We start from the raw sequence: 20,212 nt of genomic DNA, 5'->3' as shown, positions 1-20,212 counted from the left end.
AGACATTCAGAAACTTTACCAAATTATCCTCATAACTATTTTGCAAGCATATCTCTGAAAATGATAGATTGACTCTTCTCTGGAAAAACTGCACTCTAAAATAACCTCTCTATAAATAAAGCAAAGCAATAAAGTAAATAGTACCTGAACTCAGATTCAATTTTATCATTTTAATTTCATTCAAAATTTCATCACTGGTGAGGTGGTCCAAGTCCTGCTTGTGGATTTGTACCGTTCAAATAAAGGAGAACATGCAGCAAACCACCCCCTCTAAATACAAACTGTCTTTATAAATCGATGGTGAGCTAACTTAATTTGGTGCTTCTAACCTACACCAAAAACACAAAATCCTTCTGCACCCAACTGAAACCTATTTTTTAAAAAAACAATTACAGAGCACTGAGTGGGCTTATCTTAACCTCTTTCATTTCTCATAGTATTGACTACAGGCTTAGATCTCCTTGACCTGAGTGAACCTGTCTCTCAAACCCAAACCAAAGCCAAAAAGTTGGAGCCCTCATCGAAAACTTCATCCCTCAAGAAAAAGGCTGATGGATCTGACCTCATCGGTGCGGATGCTGAGCAAAGAAGCCAGACTCTCCGAGGCCCGGAGACATCATCCTTAGATTTAGGTGAGGCAATAACTAGTGTCTGCTGCTGCTCGCCATTGCCTAAATATGAAAAAGAGGTTCCACAAATGACATTAAAACCATGAGCAGAGTAGAAAATATTAATTCTATGTGGGAAACTAGGCAGGACATACTTCTTTTGTGCTTGGATTAAATGGCAATTGTGGAGCTCAGCTTTGCATAACTACTGTGGATTTGTTCATTTATTTATTTAACCCACAAGTCATGTGTTCTTGATAGATGGCTGGCACCATATCGGGCATTGGAGTTACAAATAAAAATCAGACATAAATCTTGCTCTCTAGGAGCATTCAGTGTAGAGGGAAAGAGAGAGAGAAAGGCAGGGAGAAAAAGAGCGCACAAACAACTCTAACACAAGGCTCAGAACAATCAGTACAGGATATGTAAGATGCATAGAGATATGTCCCATGCAATAATTATCAGCTACCGTTCATTGATGGATTACTATGTCTAGGGCTGTGCTACATTATTTACGTATATTGGCCCACAAATTCCCCACAACTCTTTGAAATATGTGAGGAACCAGGTTTTCAATTTAAATGATTTGTCCAGGATCTCAGTTAGTGTGAGGAAGTGCTGGAATTTGAGGCTAGCTCTAATTAACTTCAAAGTCTTTATTTTTATCCACTATATATCTTCGTGAGAAAAAAAAGCTTAATCTCAGTTTATGGAACCAGTCAAATTAAGCTCTCCTTTTTCAGGACAAATAAAAGTAGAAGTATTTTAGAAAGCAAAGGGAACATGTATCATCCAAACTGTGACTGACTGGTGTGTATGTGTATATGTATGTGTGTATGTTTATACATAAAATTAGCATATTAGTACCTCATTCATAAGGTTGTGAAGATTGAAAGGGATATATATTTGAAATTGCTTAGCCTATGATATGCGTATGTTAGATGGTCATGAATTAATGTATTGATTTGTTCTATAAATATTTCTCTGAAAACCTAAGTGTGTTCTATACCATGTGCTAGGAATACAAAGATAAATAATTTTGGCTCTCTGTCTTAAGTTTACATACTCTCTCTTAGTAAGTTTGCAGTCTAGTGAGTAGATAGAAAAATGGTTAAATGATTATAATGAAATATGCACTACTGTAATCCCCCATATCTGCAGTTTCACTTTCCAAAATTTCAGTGACCTATGGTCAACTACAGTCTGAAAATATTAAGTGGAAATTTCCAGAAATAAACAATTTGTAAGTTTTAAATGCTGTTCCGTTCTGAGCAGCATGATGAAATCTCAAGCTGTCCTGCTCCATTCCTCTCAGGATGTGAATCATCCCTCTGTCCAGTGTCTCCACACTGTATATTCTTCCCACCTATTAGTCACTTAGTAGTTGTCTCAGCTATCGGATTGACCGTTGCAGTATCACAGTGCTTGTGTTCAAGCAACCTTTATTTTATTTAAGAATGGCCCCAAAGCAAAATCCTATGCTGAGATTGCTAAAATCCGTGATAAAAAAAAAATCTTCTACCCATGAAATTGCCTAATATTTAAATTAAACACTATTATACATGTGTATGTATAGGGGAAAAAATAGTATACATATAGGGTTCAATACTACACACAGTTCAAAGCATCCACAGGGGGTCTTGCAGATAAGAAGAGACTACTGTACTGTATGTGCTGAATAAAGGGAAGCCAGACGAGTTACTACAAGAGCACCTTTATAGAGCTTCTGGCCTATCCAGGGGGTTGTAGATGGGGTATTATAGGAGGTGCTATGTGAGCACAGTCTTGTGGGATGAATAGGAATTTGACGACTGAAAAATACGGATCAGAGAAACATGGGAAGGAAGGAGCAGGGCATTCCTGATGCAGAAGAGAAAAGGATCGCACACAAATAGACAAACACAAAACGATGTCTTTTCAAGCAAATGCAAGTATTGCAATAATATTCAAGTAGTGAGAAATAAGTCTGAGAGTCACTAGGGGTCAGATAATTTGAGTTTGGGGATGCCATGCCCTTAAGTTTTGGAGGAAGGCAGGGTTGAAAGGTTATACACATAAAAGTGACACCAACAGACTCTCTGGTGGTTATACAGAGAAAGATATGGAGGCAGAGAGACCAGTACAGACATCTAAAATAGTGACAGTGGGGATAGTGATAAGGAGATAAATTTAGAAAAAATTAAAACAGGATTTGTGGCCTGAGTACATGTGTGTATACCAACAAGAAAGACATATAAAATGTGCCAAACTCTGTGATGGGGATACAGGAAGAGAAGGAGGGAAGGAGGGAAAGAGAAAGTCAAAGTAGAAACTCTTGAGTTCAGTTTTGAACCTGTTATATTTGAGAAAACTGTGAGACTTCTCTGTGGAGATGTCCAGTAGACTGTTAAATGTATAGATCTAGATAGAACACAGGAAAAATTGCTGAGCAGGAAATGGAGATTTGAAAATCTGAAGCTTATGAATGAATATTGCAGTCATGGTTGTAGATGAGGATAAAGAAAGGGAAGAGAACCCGTACATATTTCAAACCAGCTGCATATACAGGATCCCTTCTTCCCTGCCCTGTCTCTCTTTGAGGTCTGTCTCTTTGGAGGAAAACTTTATAACTATCTCCAATACTTCCTCACCATCAATGTGTTCTAGGTTTATTCAATTGCGTGAATGAATGAATAAATGAAGTTTATACATTTGTATAAGGATAGATTATTAAATACATTAAAATAAAACACAATATACATGTAAATGAAACTTTAATTTCTCTGCTTTTGAGGAAATGTCCTATGTAAGAGGTCATAAAAATATTTAATTTCACGACTTTGAAGGACTCAGATTGCAAACCTATTTTTTATAAACGAAAAAAAAAAAACTGGACTCCAAGATTGTTTAAATGGTTTATTTACAATCACACACTTGTTAACAAGAAAGAACCCAGCCATGTTCTTTATCTGTAAAAATTAAGCCACAGGGAGAAAATGGTTCTAGCATTCTCTTAGCTTTCTTTATTGCCTTCTTTCTCTCTATCCCCATTATTAATTCCCTCCTTTGGTGAGGAATTAAGCAGTCTATATAAAAACTGTGAAAGGTACTCTAGTTTCTTCTCACCTTTTATATAACAAGGCTTACCTCTTTAAACAGAATTTCTTTCTAGAAACATGCCACTGCCTTAGCTTGAGGCCAATACGGTAGTACTCTACATGCTCATTCTAGTGGGATTCCATGGACTCATACAGAATTTAGAATGCACATAGCTCTTGAAGTAAATTCAGGTAAAATAACTTGATAGTTTAACTGTAAAAGCAATCTAATTTCTCTTAATAGGTCTCATTTTTATTTAGCTGCACATGTTTTAACTTTCATGTGACCTTAAAAAATTGGTCTTGGCATTTGAAAACATTGGTTGACCAATATTTACTTGTATAACGCTTCTCTATCTTAATCAATCTTTCTATTTGCTCTTGCACCTCATATTTTCCCTGTCTCCTTTATCCCCTTCCTGTCTCCTTACTAGATATTCAAACACAATTGGAAAAATGGGATGATGTTAAGTTTCATGGAGATCGAAATAGCAAGGGTCATCCAATGGCAGAGAGAAAATCGTGTTCATCTAGAACTGGATCAAAAGAACTCTTATGGTAAGACATTTTCATATGAGAATATAGCCATATATGTGTTAACTGTAAGGGTTTTTCTCTCATATTCTGAACTAGCCAGTGAGTTAAGTCAATCCAGATACTTGGTATAAGGTATAACTCTCTATATATCAGTGTTAATTATTGTTGCTTCTAAATCAAAATTATTTCATCTAAATTGTCAAAAAAAAAAAAAAAACAGCCAGTAAGGATTCTGGTAGGTAGATTCATAATTCAATACTTAATGTTCGTTGATAATTTTCCGAATGTGTAATTAAGCTGATCAAAGTAGGTATATACATGTGTTTATGTATTGTGTATTCAATATATTAATAAATGATAGTTAAAGTAAATGTTTCTGGTCATGCAAGTAACTTTTTCTGCCTTTCTTAATCACCACTGTCAAGATAATGCACTATTTAAGGGTAATCTATGTATGTCCACTTGAAAAGTTGGCCACCTGAATTTTACCATGTCTTTAAAGCTTCCTAAAGAACATGTTTTATTCTCCTATTGCCCCTCATACATTTGTATTTATGACATTTTATATTCTGTATAAAGATCAAATCATACCTAAGACACTTTGTGAGAAGATCCCCTGACCCCAAAATAATACATTTTAGTAAAGCAGAATTTTCTATAACGAAAATGGTATTACATTTATTTACTTTTTGCACATAATTGAACAGAATTCTAAATCATTCAGAGAAAATAACACCTAGCACATTTCAGCCACTTAAATTCCAAACATGATCATTATAATAAAAACATATAAAAGTTAGCTTTTTATCAAAATTCTGGTGAGAGCTTTGTAACCTTGGCTCTCCATGATCCAAATGAATTATGTTTCTTGGCAGGGTTTCTGGATGAATTTGTTTCTTGATGTACATTAGTTTCCTTCCTTCATCTCTTACAGGTCTTCAGAGCACAGATCTCAGCCAGAACTGAGTGGTGGGAAAAGCGCCCTAAACTCCGAGTCAGCTTCGGAGTTGGAATTAGTGCCTCCAACACAGGTAAGAAATTCAGTTCTTTAATGAACTCATCTTTTCTAATTGATCATTTATATCTGAAAATTCTTATTTAAATTTCCACGAAAAAAAGTTTAAAGTATTCTATTTTATATTTCATATGCTTTTTTTCTAATTACAGTTGACTTTCAATATTATTTTGTATTAATTTCAGGTGTATAGCATAGTGATTAGACATTTATATAAATTTACGAAGTGATCCCTACCTCCAATTAGCCTAGTACCCACCTGGCACTATACATAGTTATTATAATATTAACTATATTCCCTATATCGTACTTAACATCTTCATGACTATTTTGTAGCTACCAATTTGTACTTCTTAAACCCTTTGCCTTTTGACCCAGCATCTAATCCCCCTCCCATCTGGCAACCATCAGTTTGTTCTCTGTATCTATGAGTCTGTTTCTATTTTACTTATTTGTTGTTTTGTTTGTTCTTTAGATTCCACATATAAGTGAGATCATATGGTATTTGTCTTACTATGTCTGACTTATTTCACTTAGCATAATACATTCTAAGTCCATTCATGTTGTTCCAAATAGTAAGATTTCATTCTTTTTTATGGCTGAGTAATATTCCATTGTATATATGTACCATACCTTCTTCATCTAATCGTCAAGTGATTAGATAGTATATAAATGAAGAATCACTATGAAAAAAAAAGAATGTACCAAGAAGGCCAAAGTTAGCCTCAATCTTTTCATTCACTCAAATACTTTACAAGAGTACATCTGGGATCTAAAACTACAAAGATCTCTTAAGAAATGTGTCAATATTTATGCACTCTGCAATTTAACTGAAAATATGTGGAATGAAGTTTGCTAGGTAAGATATTGAAACTAACAGGGGAAATATATTGTCCGAGGTGAAATAAGGAATAATTATGATAATAGCAAATATTATTGAATGCTCTATGAGTTAAATTAGGTGATTAATCTCATTTTATAAATGAGGAAACTAGTGAGGCGCAGTGAAGTTAAGAAAATTGTCCATGTACCCACAACCAATATATGGCAGGGAGAACGAGGAGAGATATAAAGGAAATGCAAGGCCTTCGGAAACCTTTCTAGGCCACTAATAGCACCTCCATACACATCTTACACTCCATAAGAGAGGAATGGACATTACTGCTCCCAGAACTCTGCTGGAAAACAGGTCAACTAACATCCAGAACAAATAACCCTGGGAGGCTTAATGAATTGTAAATGTAGCATGAAAATGTTCTTTTCTCCTCTGTGTTCATTCTAAATGTATCTTTTAAAAAAGCAAATTGATAACGTTTATTAAAGAAATATTTCTTGATAAGTGCATTAGAAATTTAGACTTGACCAAAGTAATTGGTACTGTTTCATAAACTGGAATCCTTGAAACACTTTTATGTAGCCATAAAACGTTTGGGCAACAGGGAGAGACTTGGCACAGGTAGGCTGTTCTACACGGAGCCAGAGGAGGCAGAGGATCGGCTGGGGTCCTTGGTTGCCGTGGAGACCCACAATGCATGTATCTTATTATTCTAATGATTGCTACTCTCCTGCTGGTTGTCTGATTTCATCCCACCATATTGTCCTACCACTTACCCACCCCTGTGACAGTAAGAACACACAATGTGCTTTGGAAAATTTGTGTGAAATCCCTGATATTGTCCTCCAAAGCATAATTTAAAATGTACTGCGATAGTTCTCTGTCTAGATAAATTGTAGTGAATCCTTTCAGAGGGTTACTGATTATTCGTAAAGAATTTATCCCTTAATTTTACTTTTTTAAAAAACTGCCTATTTGCTTATCAAGATTTTCCTAAACTAAGAAAATTCATAACTTCCTAGTTTTAATTCCAGTTTATAGTTAAATTAGGAAAATTTCGTGAATTTGGAATTTAATCATCTGAAATATTAAGTCACTCAAATGGAGCAGAAGAGAATAGACTGATTAATCAACTTATAGTAAAAGACAGATGTTTTCACTGTTAGAAGCATACTGCTCTTAAATACATGATCTCTTTACATAGAGATAATATCAACAGTAGTATAAAAATTAACTTGAAACTGACTTGTAAACTATTCAAGTGAACAATTTTAGCTCACCACTATCACTTAGATAGTTCACAGAAAAATCCAAGAAATGTTTTCTTCTCTTTGAAGCCAACACAAATTATCATAGGCTGGACAATAAGGAGCTATTTGCAAGCTTTGTTTAAAAATCATATTTCAGAATCACAAAGAAAATGGAAGTTCACAGTGAGAATTCTTATGTTAGCTCATTATCTTTTCAAAATGGAGAAAAGGGGGGAAAGAAAAAAAAAAACCAGTCTAGTCTCTTCCAAATAGTGCTTTGAATATACTAATCAGAGTGGCAAGAAAATAATAAATCATATGCTCTCTACATATTTAAGAATAAAGTTTCTTAACACTTAATCAAACTGCATAATTAGTATTCTCTGGTGTTAATTGTTTAAAGAAATCATGCAGTCTGAAAAATTAGATAACATTTGAAAAACTAAAAAAAAACACAGAAGGTAATGATGTAAAATTAGCTTTTTCCATATATGGGCTGAGACAGTGGTGAGGCAAAAGAAAAGAATCCACCTTCTGCTACAGAGCGATGGTTCAAACGTTTCTTTTACAAGTCAGGACGCTGGAAGGAGACCAAGGCAGGCTCTTGCCAACCTTAGGTGGACTTCACAAGAACGTGCAGCAGCCAGACTCTCTAACTTATAGTTGCAATCAGGTAACTCTGATTTTGCTGACTTTGGCACAGCAAATGTTTTCTTCCACATAGTCATAATTCCATCAAGTTCACAGTATCTCAAACCACAACAATCTAAACATTAAGATAAAAGTTCAGATACGTTTTCTAAATTTTAAAAGAGTAATATAAAAATGAAATACATGTTAATAGCTGTGATTTATTACATATTTTATGTATAGTATGAGACATTTCTAATATATTATTTGAAATGCTTACGAATGCTTAATCTTGGGAATTAATAGTATCCCCATTTCTCAGGTGCAAAATGCATCTTAGAGAGCAGAAGTAATTTTCCCAAGGTGACATCAGCTGAGGAGAGGAGCTAGCATTCAAATCATACCCATCGACTTCTAAAGCCCTTGTCCTTAACCGCACACCACCACACATAACATCGAGTTTATCTACCTGAGAGAACTCACAAACCGTTTCCCTTCTCATTGCAAGTCCTGATTGTTACTTATTTTTATAGGATTAATATTAGTCAAGTGATTTTAAAGAATATTTATCATTGTGTCTATGGCCATGCCACCCTGAATGTGCCCGATTTTGTCTGATCTCTGAAGCAAAGAAGTGTTGAGCCTGGTTAGTACTCGAATGGGAGACTATCTAGGAAGACCAGGTGCTGTAGGCATCAAAAATATATATATATTTATCACTTTGTAATAAAGTTCCAGAAACTGTGTAAGATAAATTAGGATTGTCATCTGATCCAAAGATATACACAAGTTTTTGCTCCCTCTGCCTAACTTATTCTCAGTCTAATCTTAGAAATGTTGATGGCTTCCATTTCAATCCATTTCAATTCAACGAATGTGGTTGAATGTCTACTATCTGTAAAGTCATAGTGAGGCAGTGAAAAAGAAAAGGAGTTTGACTATAAGAAGTATCAAGACCTTTATGTCTAATAGAAACAGTAAGATAGTACACTATAAATACAGTTTTGTTTATTGGAAGACAGGAGCCACATCGACATTCCTTTTCCCTTCCTGAATATATATAGTGAGCTACCAATGAGGAAGGAAGCAAGTAAAGATGCAAGAAGGAAGTAAGCAAAGAAGGTAGAAAGTCAAGGATAGCAGGAAGCCAAAAAAAAAAAAAGGCAAGAATACCAAAAGATCATTTTCAGCATAGTAGGAAATTTGCACATAGTAGGTGCTCAACAAATACTTGTCGAAGTGAAAGAAATAAGAGAATGCTAACCAAAAGGAGAAATGGTGCTTGCCAAGTTTAAAAATTCGGAAGTAGCAGCTAATTGTTAAAGGGTAAAAAAATAAAAAGACAAAGTTTTATTCTTGATCATTTTCGAAGCTAGTTTCAAAAATACTTTTTAGTTATACATGATAATAGACTGTCTCTTTTCAAAATTAGCACTGATTTGCCATGATGTTCTACAACATAGAATTTCATAGTTGGATGGAGATGGGAACCATATGCTCCCTTCCTGTACAAAGCTCGAAGAACTTGCTCTTGACATTTAAGATAAGCTTTTTGTGTGTACTTTCAATGATAAATGTCTGCTGACTGATTGAGGGGAAAAAATCTGAGCATCTTAATGAGGCAAGTGTTTAAATTATCTGTTCTAGTGAAAAAATTCAACTAGTCTTCATTAACTACTGAACAAAAAAGCTCTAAACACAGATATTTTTTAATGAATTTCTAAAATCATACCTGATAAGAGCTAACTAAAAAAATAATAACAAAATACAAGTTTTATTGAGTACTTACTATGTACTGGGCATTTTGTGTGTATATTTACATGAATTATTATACTCAATTATTATATGGATTCTATCAGTGAATATACACTTTGAAGATGAGATTACTGAGGGCTATAAAGATTAAGTAATTCGTCCAATGTCACCAGTTCGTGGTAAATGGTAAACCAGGATTTGGCCCCAGGCATTCTGACTCCAGAGATTATGCTTCTAATAACTATGTTATATTGTCACCCAAGGTCTGCTAGTTGTTATATTTTTCTCTTCTACAATTAAGCAGATCCCTTTTCCCCTTCAATTTCTTTTGAAAAGATACTGAGCTTTTTAAAAATGTGCTTTGGTGGGTGATCTCTGGCAATAACATAAAGGCAATTTATGAGAAGCTATAAATGACTGGCATTGATGTGAGCCAACAAAGTTATACTAGGACAACCACTGCCACAAATAGTTATTTTTAAATCACAATCTTGATTATGATCATGCTTTTGAATAGAGTAAAATATAATATTCTCTTTAAAGAGTTATTATTTTTTTTTCCTTCTCATCACCTAATATCTATCATTTGAAATAATCAATAGCTGAAGAAACGAAATGCTTTCTTCTTTGGAGAGTGTAGTACTCTAAAATCCAATTAGCTTAAACCAATTAAAATATTGTTTTTAAAGCCAAGGCACTTCCAGGAGGAAGGCACTTCCAGGAGGTGGCTGTAACTGGGGAACGTTTTTCAAAATCATGCAGAGAAGGAAGGATTGCCGACATCAGAGTATATTTGTGAATGCCAATGTCCCACCTACATGTCCTAATAGCAGTAGCTAGAGCAAAAGTTCTTGGAGCGTGGTCCCCAGACCAGCCAGATCAGCATCACCTGGGAACGTGTTAGAATGCAGCTTCTGAGCCCCCACTGCCCATCTCCTGGATCAGAAATCCTAGGGATGGGGCCTTGTGATCTGTGTTTGAACCAGACCTCCAGGTGATCCTGATGCCCACTAAAGCTTGAGAATGACTGACATAGCTATTGGATGGTCAAAACAGTTATGACTCAAACTTGTGGGTGTTAATAGTCTTGTTTACCATCCCTCTAGTTACATACTAAGCAATATCTGCAGTTTACGAGCATTTCTTATATGTGTTTTCCCATATCATAGCTTTGCCTATAATGAAATTAGATGTAAAAAAAAAAAAGTTCAGGTGGAAAAGAAGGCTGAACTTTACTATGTGTTAGAATCCGAATTTCATTTCATCCTGAGCACACTGCTGAGTTGCCAAAGTTTCAGAATCTTTAGCTGCCTACTATTCTCACCTTAAAAACTGCCTCTGTTTACATTCAGTTATTTACCTATATTTTATAGTGTTTATCTTATGCTTCTATGAGAAAAATTAATAACTTTAAAATGTGAGGTACATAACTTTGTTTAGTAGTAATCTAAGGCCTTTCTTACAATGTAGAAAATAATACTTACCTAAATAGTAATTGTACTAGCAAATTTCTTTTGCACAGTAACATTTTATTTATACTTACTTTTTTAAGTGATAAAGAGAATATGAACTGTAAGTCAAGAATCCTGAAAGATTTTCCTCTTCATACTGCTCTATGGTGCCCTTTGTATTCTCTGATTCGTAAACCACTTGGGTCATAAAACATTAATGAAGGGAAGCTGGAGACAATAATGGAGTTCTGTTAAGTCAGGCTTCACAAAAAGAGACCATATTCCACTGGTGAAAAGTGCCTCTAAAAAAAGGAGTTTGCTTGGAACAAAAATACTAATGCTTTCTATTTCTTCTCACAAATGCCATTCATGATTCATGACATTAGTATATAAATGCACAAAAGTTTATTTCTTACCACATATCCATATTTTAAAATTTACTTGTTTGTTTATTTCATTAATGAAGGAAACAACAGGGAGACAAAAGAGTTGGTTCCAAAAGCAAAAGATTAAGGAACAGAGACTTATATAGCCAAGTAGAAAAGAAATGCCAAAATAAGTTTGCCAAGATAGATATAAGATTGGTTAACATTCCACAAGACAATAAGATCATATCACCTTTGGGGTTAACTTCTCTAAGAGGCTATATTACCCTAACAACTCACCAATTTTAAAAGGTTGTAAACCATCTGCACCTTTATATTTGTTAATCAAATATATTGTGACCCAAGAATGTCAGATGAGGGTTATAATGGGCTGATCAGTGGTCCGCAAGAAGATATGTCCACGACCTAATCCCCAGAACCTGTGATTGTTCATTTTACTTATGCTTTTGGATTCTGTTTCCTCCCTGCTTCAAATGTCTGGTTTAGGAGCAGGTAGTACCTTCCACAGGGCCTAGAGGGTAAGGGAGGATACTTATTATGATGGCCATTGAACCTGGCCCATCTGAGAGCAAGGCACTGATGCCTAGACAGGCCTCAGTGTGCCCCCATCACTCTCACTCTTCTCACCACAGGTGTTGCTCCAGAGGCCTCACCCCTGGGCTGCTCACAGGCCTTTCTCTTTACTAGACACCCCACCAGGACATCCTGCTGCCATTCCCCACCCTAAAACCAGGGCTTTGCTAGCACAGACCTCTGCCACTCAGCACAGGACAAAAAACAGGTTCCTTTCAAACTCCTGTAAACTCTCCTTAGCCTCCTGGATTGGCCAGGAAGCCTTGACTGAGAACATGTAGTTACCCCTGGGAATAGAGGAGAGAACTACCTTTAATACCTTCATTCATTTGGCTGTTGCTTGACAGCATATTTTCAACAAGTATTTATTGATTATTTATGAAGCACCTACTACTTGCAAAAGATACTAGAGACACAGCAGTAGATACATCAAGGAGGAGAAAGCATGTTTTAATAAATTAACCTTCTACCTTTGTTAAAGCAAAATACAGTCTAAGACAGTGGTTTATACTCAGAAATGTTTATAGTAATTACTTTGTTATTGTTTTCAGCATACAATATTCTTGAGGGGTTCTTTGTTGACCCCCTCAACCATGTATAAATCTTTTGCACCTTTCTAAAATGAGCACAGCCTCCTATGAGAAGCAATAAAGTGCAATAGTTATGAGCATGCCCTGAGGTACCAGCCCTACCGCTTACTAGCTGTGAGACTTGGGGCAAGTCATTTAAGCTCTCTGTTCCTCAATGTCATGAAGTCGACGATAATGTCTATGAAAAGACAAAATGAGTTATAATATCTAAAGGACTTAGAGTAGCGTCTGGCATGTAGTGAGCCCCAGATTTACTACTGTGTAAAATAAAAGAAAGAGGTCGGGGTCCTCTTGAGGACCAGTGATCGTGGAGAAAGAATGAAAAACAGCTGAGCTATATAGACAGTAAATGCTGGGCAAAAAGCAAACTTTTGCTATAGAACAGGCGTTTTCAAACATGGTTGTATTTCGAAATCACCAGAGGAACTTTTGAAACACTTTATGTCCAGGCCCGACCCCCAGAGAGCCTTATTTCATGGGTCTGGGGTGGAGCGCAGGCCTATTCAAGTAATTCCCATAGGAGCCAGGATTGAGCATTCCTGCAGGAGAGCAATCTGTGGTCCAAGGAACCACCTCCAGCGTGATTTAAAGGGGACTGGGAGGACTTCACTCTACAAGCCTCTCTCCTCCTACTCCTCAAGGCCGAGCTGCTTTCTTGGTGCAATTCCCGCCTTCCTGGGGCATGAATCACTTGCCAGGCCCTGGGCTAGGTACATGACAGTACAAAAAGTTAGCCGACAAAATCCTACCCACAAAGATCCCACAGTAGAGCAAAAGGTTAGACAAGATAACAAGCAATTGCACAGAGAAAAATTGGAGACACTCTGAAAGCTCATAGAGAGAATTCCAAACAAACTAGTGTGTGGTACCAACCAGGAAACCCCTGAGAGACGAGTGAGGTAGATCTTTAAGTACTAACTGTGCAGACTCTCCAAGATATATTGTTGAGTAGAAAAACGTAATTTATAGAATAATATATTATTTATGTTTCAAAAATTTTTCGAAACACGTTGCAATATTCTCCATATGGGTACATAAATATATATGTAACTACAAAGAAAAAAGGTCTAAAATATCTAATTTTTTTTTCAAAAAAAATGTATTAGTTATCTATGAAATTAAAAATTAGTAACAATGTTTAAAACTCTGGCAGACTCTTTGTAGGAAGAGTCTTCCTACAAAGATTCTGGAAATATTTGCATTTAGCTAAGATGTATATCACATCGCTTGTTAATTGTGACAAAGCAGTTGGCATTATCAGACATGATTTTATCTAAGTGACTATTATCTAACGGAGCTATGATCTGAGGAAATAAGACATAAGAGAGATGTGTGCCAATAGAGGGAAGGTGAAGGAAAGAGAGTTCAGCATAAGGATCTGCTGCATATATAAGGAGAAAAAGCTAGATGCCACATTTCTGCTCTGCAGCTTTCAGTTTTACCTGAAGCTGGCCCTTCTAACAAGCTGAAAGCTCACATAACAGTTTCTGGGGCTAGTCATCTAAGGGAGATGCTCCGTCCCAGCTATTAAAATCATATGGGCAGGCTTGCTAAAATATCAGTGCCTGGCACCAAGACAAATTCAAGTGGGATCTTTGGAAGGTTGGGTCTGGGCATTGGTTTTAATACGACCAGGGCTGAGAACCCCCTGTTGGAAGAATCATGCATGCATGCTGACACACATTGTGGCACCATTCCAGTTTGGGCCACATCACGCTTGCAGAGTACTCCAAAAATGATATCAGTTGCAGGTGCTGTTTAAACTTGAGGGGAATATGGGGAAAGGAAAATAGTTGTATTTTTGTGTTATGTGATTCCAGTCTTGTAACACCATCACCATATGTTTGGTTTATTTCAGGCTCGACTGACCAAAGAACAGCGCTGGGGCAGTGCATTACTTTCCAGAAACCACTCCTTAGAAGAGGAATTTGAAAGGGCAAAAGCAGCAGTGGAGGTAATTTTTGAAAGTTGTTTTTCCCTTTCATGTTGCCGAGAGTGAAATTCAAAAAATCGTCAGTAGGATACACACAAAATGGATCTTACTTTATAGACATGAAATAACCATGTTTATGATTGTTAGAATGAGACCTCTTACCAAAGAACTTTTGATTTTAATTGATGTCACCTCTCATGCCAATTCCATGACAGATTAGCAGTGACTGTTTGAAGTCATGGGTCAGAAAGAACTCGGAGCCTCATCTAGGCTCTATGAAGAACCTATGCTATGCATCTCTGTGAGGCCAAGGTTCATGCCTGATGTTTTCATCTCTCTTGCATCTACACAATATCTGCAACATAGAAGGTCTTGCACTCCAGAAATATTACACATTTTTCTAACTGCAAAGGCACAGCTGAGATATTCCAGCCAATGTAGAGCCTATCTTGACTTGAGCCATAATTCTTTACCGTTAAGGGTATCCAAAACAATGACAATGTTGATGAATCAAATGAAATACTTAATTTAAACATTAATTTCCTTATTTCACTTTCTAATAAGAAAGAAATAAAAGAGGAAGGAGAGAGGAAGGAAGAAAGAAAGGAGCCAAAAAAAAAATCCCCCAATCTTTGCTGGTTTTTATCCATTTTCTTTCTGGTTGGAATCGCAAACAGTGCATCACAGATGCCATCACTGAGTTTCATCGGCGCTTTGCTAGATTGCTTTCTGAGAGGGGAAACCCAAGTAGGAACTTGTCAGGATCTCCACTTCTGTTACTGATGCGAAATCTTAACATTTGAAAGTATTCCTATAATATGGTTCATTTATGTGGCTGTCTTACCACTAGAATTTGGATGAAATTTTATACTGCGAGCAGTCTTTTGGTAATTCCTATTTGAAATGCAATTAAATCATACTTGCAGCTTAATATTAAAAGGATTCTTTATATTCTGGGAAGTAATTCCAACCATAATTACATGTCATCCTTCAGAATCCCAATAAAAGAACACTTTTATCCCATCATAGTACAATCCACCCAGATTTCTTCTTTTAATTTTAAGCTTTTTTAATTAAAAAAAAGTTTATGCATATCTAGTGCTCTTGAATGTGATCAACTGATATATTTGATTGAGACCACATTGTCCGACTGCATGGAGCCTATAACTCAATTAATCTCAAATGTAGATTTTTACAGACTTAAGAGCTAATTTAAATTTATCTTTTGGACTCCTACTGTGTATAGCATGCTGAATTAGCACTAAAAAGAAAATTATTTAGAAGAATGGAATCTTGGGTACGTAAGGACATTAAAATTTATCTGGTCTCTTTTAAAATGAGAAAATCAATGTATTCACATTCAAAAGACTCAATTTCAAAGTAACATTGACAAAACAAAAATCATTCATCTAACTATCTATGTGTGTGATATTTAGATATAGATATGGATTTACAGATGTATCTATATCTGTATCTATATCTATATCTATATAAACATTCATAAAATCATTTAATCTTAGTTTCAGTAGAGACCTTAAATTAAACGTCATCTATTTCAACTGGCCACACAAAACAATTTTTTTTTTCTATTCAAGTATTTTTGACAAATTATTTATTTAAACAAACCCTGTTTCTACTTGAACACTTTCAGGTAGGGGCAACTCACTTCTTTTCAAGAAAATCTATTTCAGTTTTAGATAATCCTAACTATTAAAAAACTCTTTACTATATAATGCTAAAATTGTCCTACCAGAAACTTCCAGTTTTAATCTTGGCTTTGCCCTCTCTGGAACAAGACAAAATTAGTTAAACCCCTTCTCCACATGACGCTCACCTCACCCCTCAAAACCTGTCTCTTCCTGGTTTTCCCTTGTCTCTCCTGGGAATTATGAGACTTTGGTTGTTATTCCAACTTGTCACTAATGGCTAAAGATAACATCCACACCTCAGTTTCCACACCTCAGTTTCCACACCCCTAGGAAGCTGTAAATTACTTTAGGTAGTCATTCAACAAACATTACTGGCTGTCTACATGTGCTGACTGCCTAATTAGGCACTACAGATGAAGAAATGAGCCAGCCTTTATTAGCTGTCTTAACAATAGCATAGACCAGAGGGACCAACTTGGACAAATCACTTGCTCCCTCTACTTTTTTTCTCATCTGTAAGATGAGGGAATTGGATTTCTAATACACTAAAATCCTATGAATATTAAGGACAGAATTCCCAGCAAATCAGAAAATTATAAGCAAATTTGTTCAGCTGGAAGCTTGGAACTGAGAAGTTTTCCTAAGGAATGAGGGAGGATGATGCTGACAGAAGGTACAAACAAGTGTAGAGAAAAGAAGTGGGGGGCGGGTAGTGTTTCACTAAATCAGACCTCAAAACTGCACACATACAAGGACTGGTTACTTCCTGACATTATTCTTATCCAGAGTATAATCTAAGTTCATAGTAGAAGACATAATGAAATATATCAGGGTCTTGGAAATATACATGCCCTGGACCCAGCAATTTCTTAGATTTTATCCTAGAGAACTACCCACGAAAGTTTGCAATATTTTATCTGTAGAATTGTGTTAAGTAGTGAAAATTTGGAAACAGCCTAAATGTCTTATAATAGAAAATTAACTAAGTTATATCTCTATAGTAAAATGCCATGTAACCATTAAAAACTGCATTATAGAAATGTATTTAAGATCATGTAAAATATCTAGTGATAAATTAAATAATAATTTATATATTAACAGCTTTACAATACAATCCCAACTTTCTAAAATAATAATAGCGTAATACCTAACTAGTTAAAGTATGTACTATGTGCCCGGCACTGAGTCAGGAGCATTACATTGCCTCTCATTTAATCCTCATAGCAGTCCTATAAAGAAGGTAATATTACTACTCTCATTTTTCAGGTGAGAAAACTGAGCCTTAAAGAGATTGCAGATGGTTAAGCATCATTTTATAAGCAATTAAAATAGACCGAAAAATAAACAACCCTCATTTAGCAAGTTACAAAGCCATGATTTTCCCCTACTCCAGAGCCCATATTCTGAATTACTACACTATATAAGCATAAATAAAGTCTGTGCCCAAATGTTAACAGTTATTCTCAGGTGGCTAGCCTTGGAGTGATTTTATTTCTTCCTTTCGCTTATCTGTATTTTCCAAATGTTCTATCATAAACATGTATTACGCTGTTAATCAAGGAAAAAGTGGTGAGTTACAGTGGGACGTAAGATTCTTAAAGAACTAAGAGTGCCTCATTCTTCATTTCAAGATGAGCAATGGCGCTGCAGTGCAGACAGCCTTCATCAGAGACAGTTCCGACACGAGTGAGACCGGACAAAAATCATTTTCCAAACAGAAATTTTCTAGTCCCCATTTTATATTTTGATATCATCTGATTCCAATATTCCTTTATTTCACATTATATGTCATTCTTAAACACTAATTTATTTATTTGTTTTTTTGTTTTTTGTTTATTTAGTCAGTCATCATCCTGCAGAGTGACCTTGCATCTGTTTGCTTTGCCAGCTCTTTCTTTCCCTCATGAGTTCCAGGGGCATTGCTGTTCTTTTTCTCATTGCCCACTGTCCCTACTCCGTCTTCCCTCTGCAGGGAACACTCTTCCCCCAGATCCTCATGTGGCAGGCTTCTTCTCATCATTCACGTTTTAGCTTGAGTGTCAGTGCCTCAGAAAAGTCGAACCTGACCACCTGTTGCTATCACAGCACCTGGAGTTTTATTTTTCATCCTTATATCTATCACTGTGCTTTTCTAGTTGTTTTTTATTTATTTGTCTGTTTGCACTCTGTCTTTCCACTTTAAAATATAACCTTTGTGAGAAAAAAGAACCAGTCTCTTATTTACTGCTGTGCCCTAATATCTAGAACAATGTCTGGTTCTTAACAAGTATTCAATAAGTATTTATTGAATTAATAAATGGATGGATAATTATTAATCACGTAATGTGGGCAGTTCTTTCATTGCATATAAAGTGCCATCACCTTCTAATATAATTTAGTATCTGTATTTTCATAGCTGATGTAAATTAAAAAATTCTGCCTGTAACATACAGGTTTCTGCCAAGAACTGTGCTCAAGTGTCTTCTGTGGTTGTCTTGGTCTCAGTGTCAGTCAATGAGATGCACTTATAACAATGCAGGTGGTACCAACCATCTTGCTGTGGAATAACACTGGGCATGTTTTGTATTTTGCATGGAACAAACTATTTCATATTGATACGAAATAACACCAGACAACATGCATTTCAAGTAATGTTTGAGCTAAAATGTCCTAAAATACATATCTTCTGCTAAAGAAAAGACAGCTTATGCCACATCCACATTTATTGTGTATTGTAAATGACCTGGGAACCCATTTAAGCACAAAGGCTGACAGTGCTCAAGCTCAAGTTAAACTGTTAATTTTAGTGAGACCTTGAGGCTTTTTGCCTCCATAGCTTACATTTTATTGAAAAAAAAAAATTATCTCTGCTCAAAGTATTATAACTTTAGGACAAAGAGCCAAATATTCTTACCCTGGGCTTTAAAACAAACAAACAAACAAAACAAAACAAAACACAAAACAAACAAACAAAAATGCATCTTCCCTGAACAGCAAAGGAGAGAAGCTTCCCCCCATGCTTCTTCCCAGATTTTCTTGCTCACCAGCAGCCTAAGCGCACAGTCAGCTACAACAGGTCCCTAGGAAGGAAGCACAGGGAGGCACCGAAGTGAGAAGCAGGGAAGGAGCCCTAGGAGTTCAGAGAGGCCCGAAGCTGCCTTCCAGGAAGGGAGACCCCTAGAGAGAACTGTATCGCATCTCCGAGGAGGGAAAAGGTCACGTGGGCATTCCACACACCTGCAACCACCCACCAGAAAGACTTCCTTTATCACTCACTGTTAGCAGGGAAGGAAAGAGCCAGCCAGCATCTAGTATTGTGTCTAGCTAGTTACTCTCAAAAGGTGCCTCAACCTTCAGAATTAACCGAATTTAGCAGCAAATTCATCAGACATGCTTAAGCTTCTTCTACAGGCCAGGTTGGGTGCTAGGAATAGAAGGCTGAGTAAGACAGACTCTGTCCTTAATGAGCTGAAAAAAATCGCAGGAATATGCAGCTCAGGAGATCGTTCAAGTATAGCTTATCACGTTAGGTACAGTTATTATGGGCTTTCACGTCCATCTCCACACTAGACTGTGACCTCTTACAGATAGGAAAGTGTGTTGTTCTTCCTTATGTTTCACCTTTTCAGAGAACCTGGTGTGGAGCAAGGCCTCATAAATTTTTGCTGGATGAATAAATGAACAAAATAGCAATTAATGTCTCTAATGCATCCATTTCATTTAAGTCTCTCTTGTAATGGGTGCTTTAGAAATCTCGCAGACTTACTGACCGACGGAAGATGAGCTTTGTGCCTTTGGACTCAAAGTCACATTTCTCTTGGCTCCAATATTATTATGAAGATTGTATGCATTTTAACCAATGTTTTCATAGCTCTACCTTTACTCCGAGGGAGATATTCTGATGAGCAAATTTTGGAAAGGAATAATGAAATAAGAGAATGAGG

The 20,212-nt window shown here is 36.2% G+C and overlaps 1 protein-coding gene and 1 pseudogene across 7 annotated transcripts in view; both read left to right on the top strand.

The window, feature by feature from the left end:
* The window catches only part of PEX5L (peroxisomal biogenesis factor 5 like), a 196,985-nt gene that overhangs the window by 131,996 nt on the left and 44,777 nt on the right, over window positions 1–20,212 (top strand). For all 7 annotated transcript variants that reach the window (XM_016128015.2, XM_016128013.2, XM_016128011.2 and 4 more), the window contains 4 exons: window positions 438–632; window positions 4,120–4,243; window positions 5,157–5,253; window positions 14,566–14,661. In XM_016128015.2, the coding sequence (XP_015983501.1) occupies window positions 438–632; window positions 4,120–4,243; window positions 5,157–5,253; window positions 14,566–14,661 (512 nt within the window). The remainder of the gene's footprint in view (window positions 1–437; window positions 633–4,119; window positions 4,244–5,156; window positions 5,254–14,565; window positions 14,662–20,212) is intronic.
* LOC118602193 lies at window positions 8,529–8,647 on the top strand (annotated as a pseudogene).

This window comes from Rousettus aegyptiacus, unplaced genomic scaffold (assembly GCF_014176215.1).
Source record: "Rousettus aegyptiacus isolate mRouAeg1 unplaced genomic scaffold, mRouAeg1.p scaffold_m13_p_4, whole genome shotgun sequence".
NCBI classification, from domain to species: Eukaryota; Metazoa; Chordata; class Mammalia; order Chiroptera; family Pteropodidae; genus Rousettus; species Rousettus aegyptiacus.
Note: the sequence above shows the minus strand (reverse complement) of the source record. Positions and strands in the feature narration are given on the sequence as shown.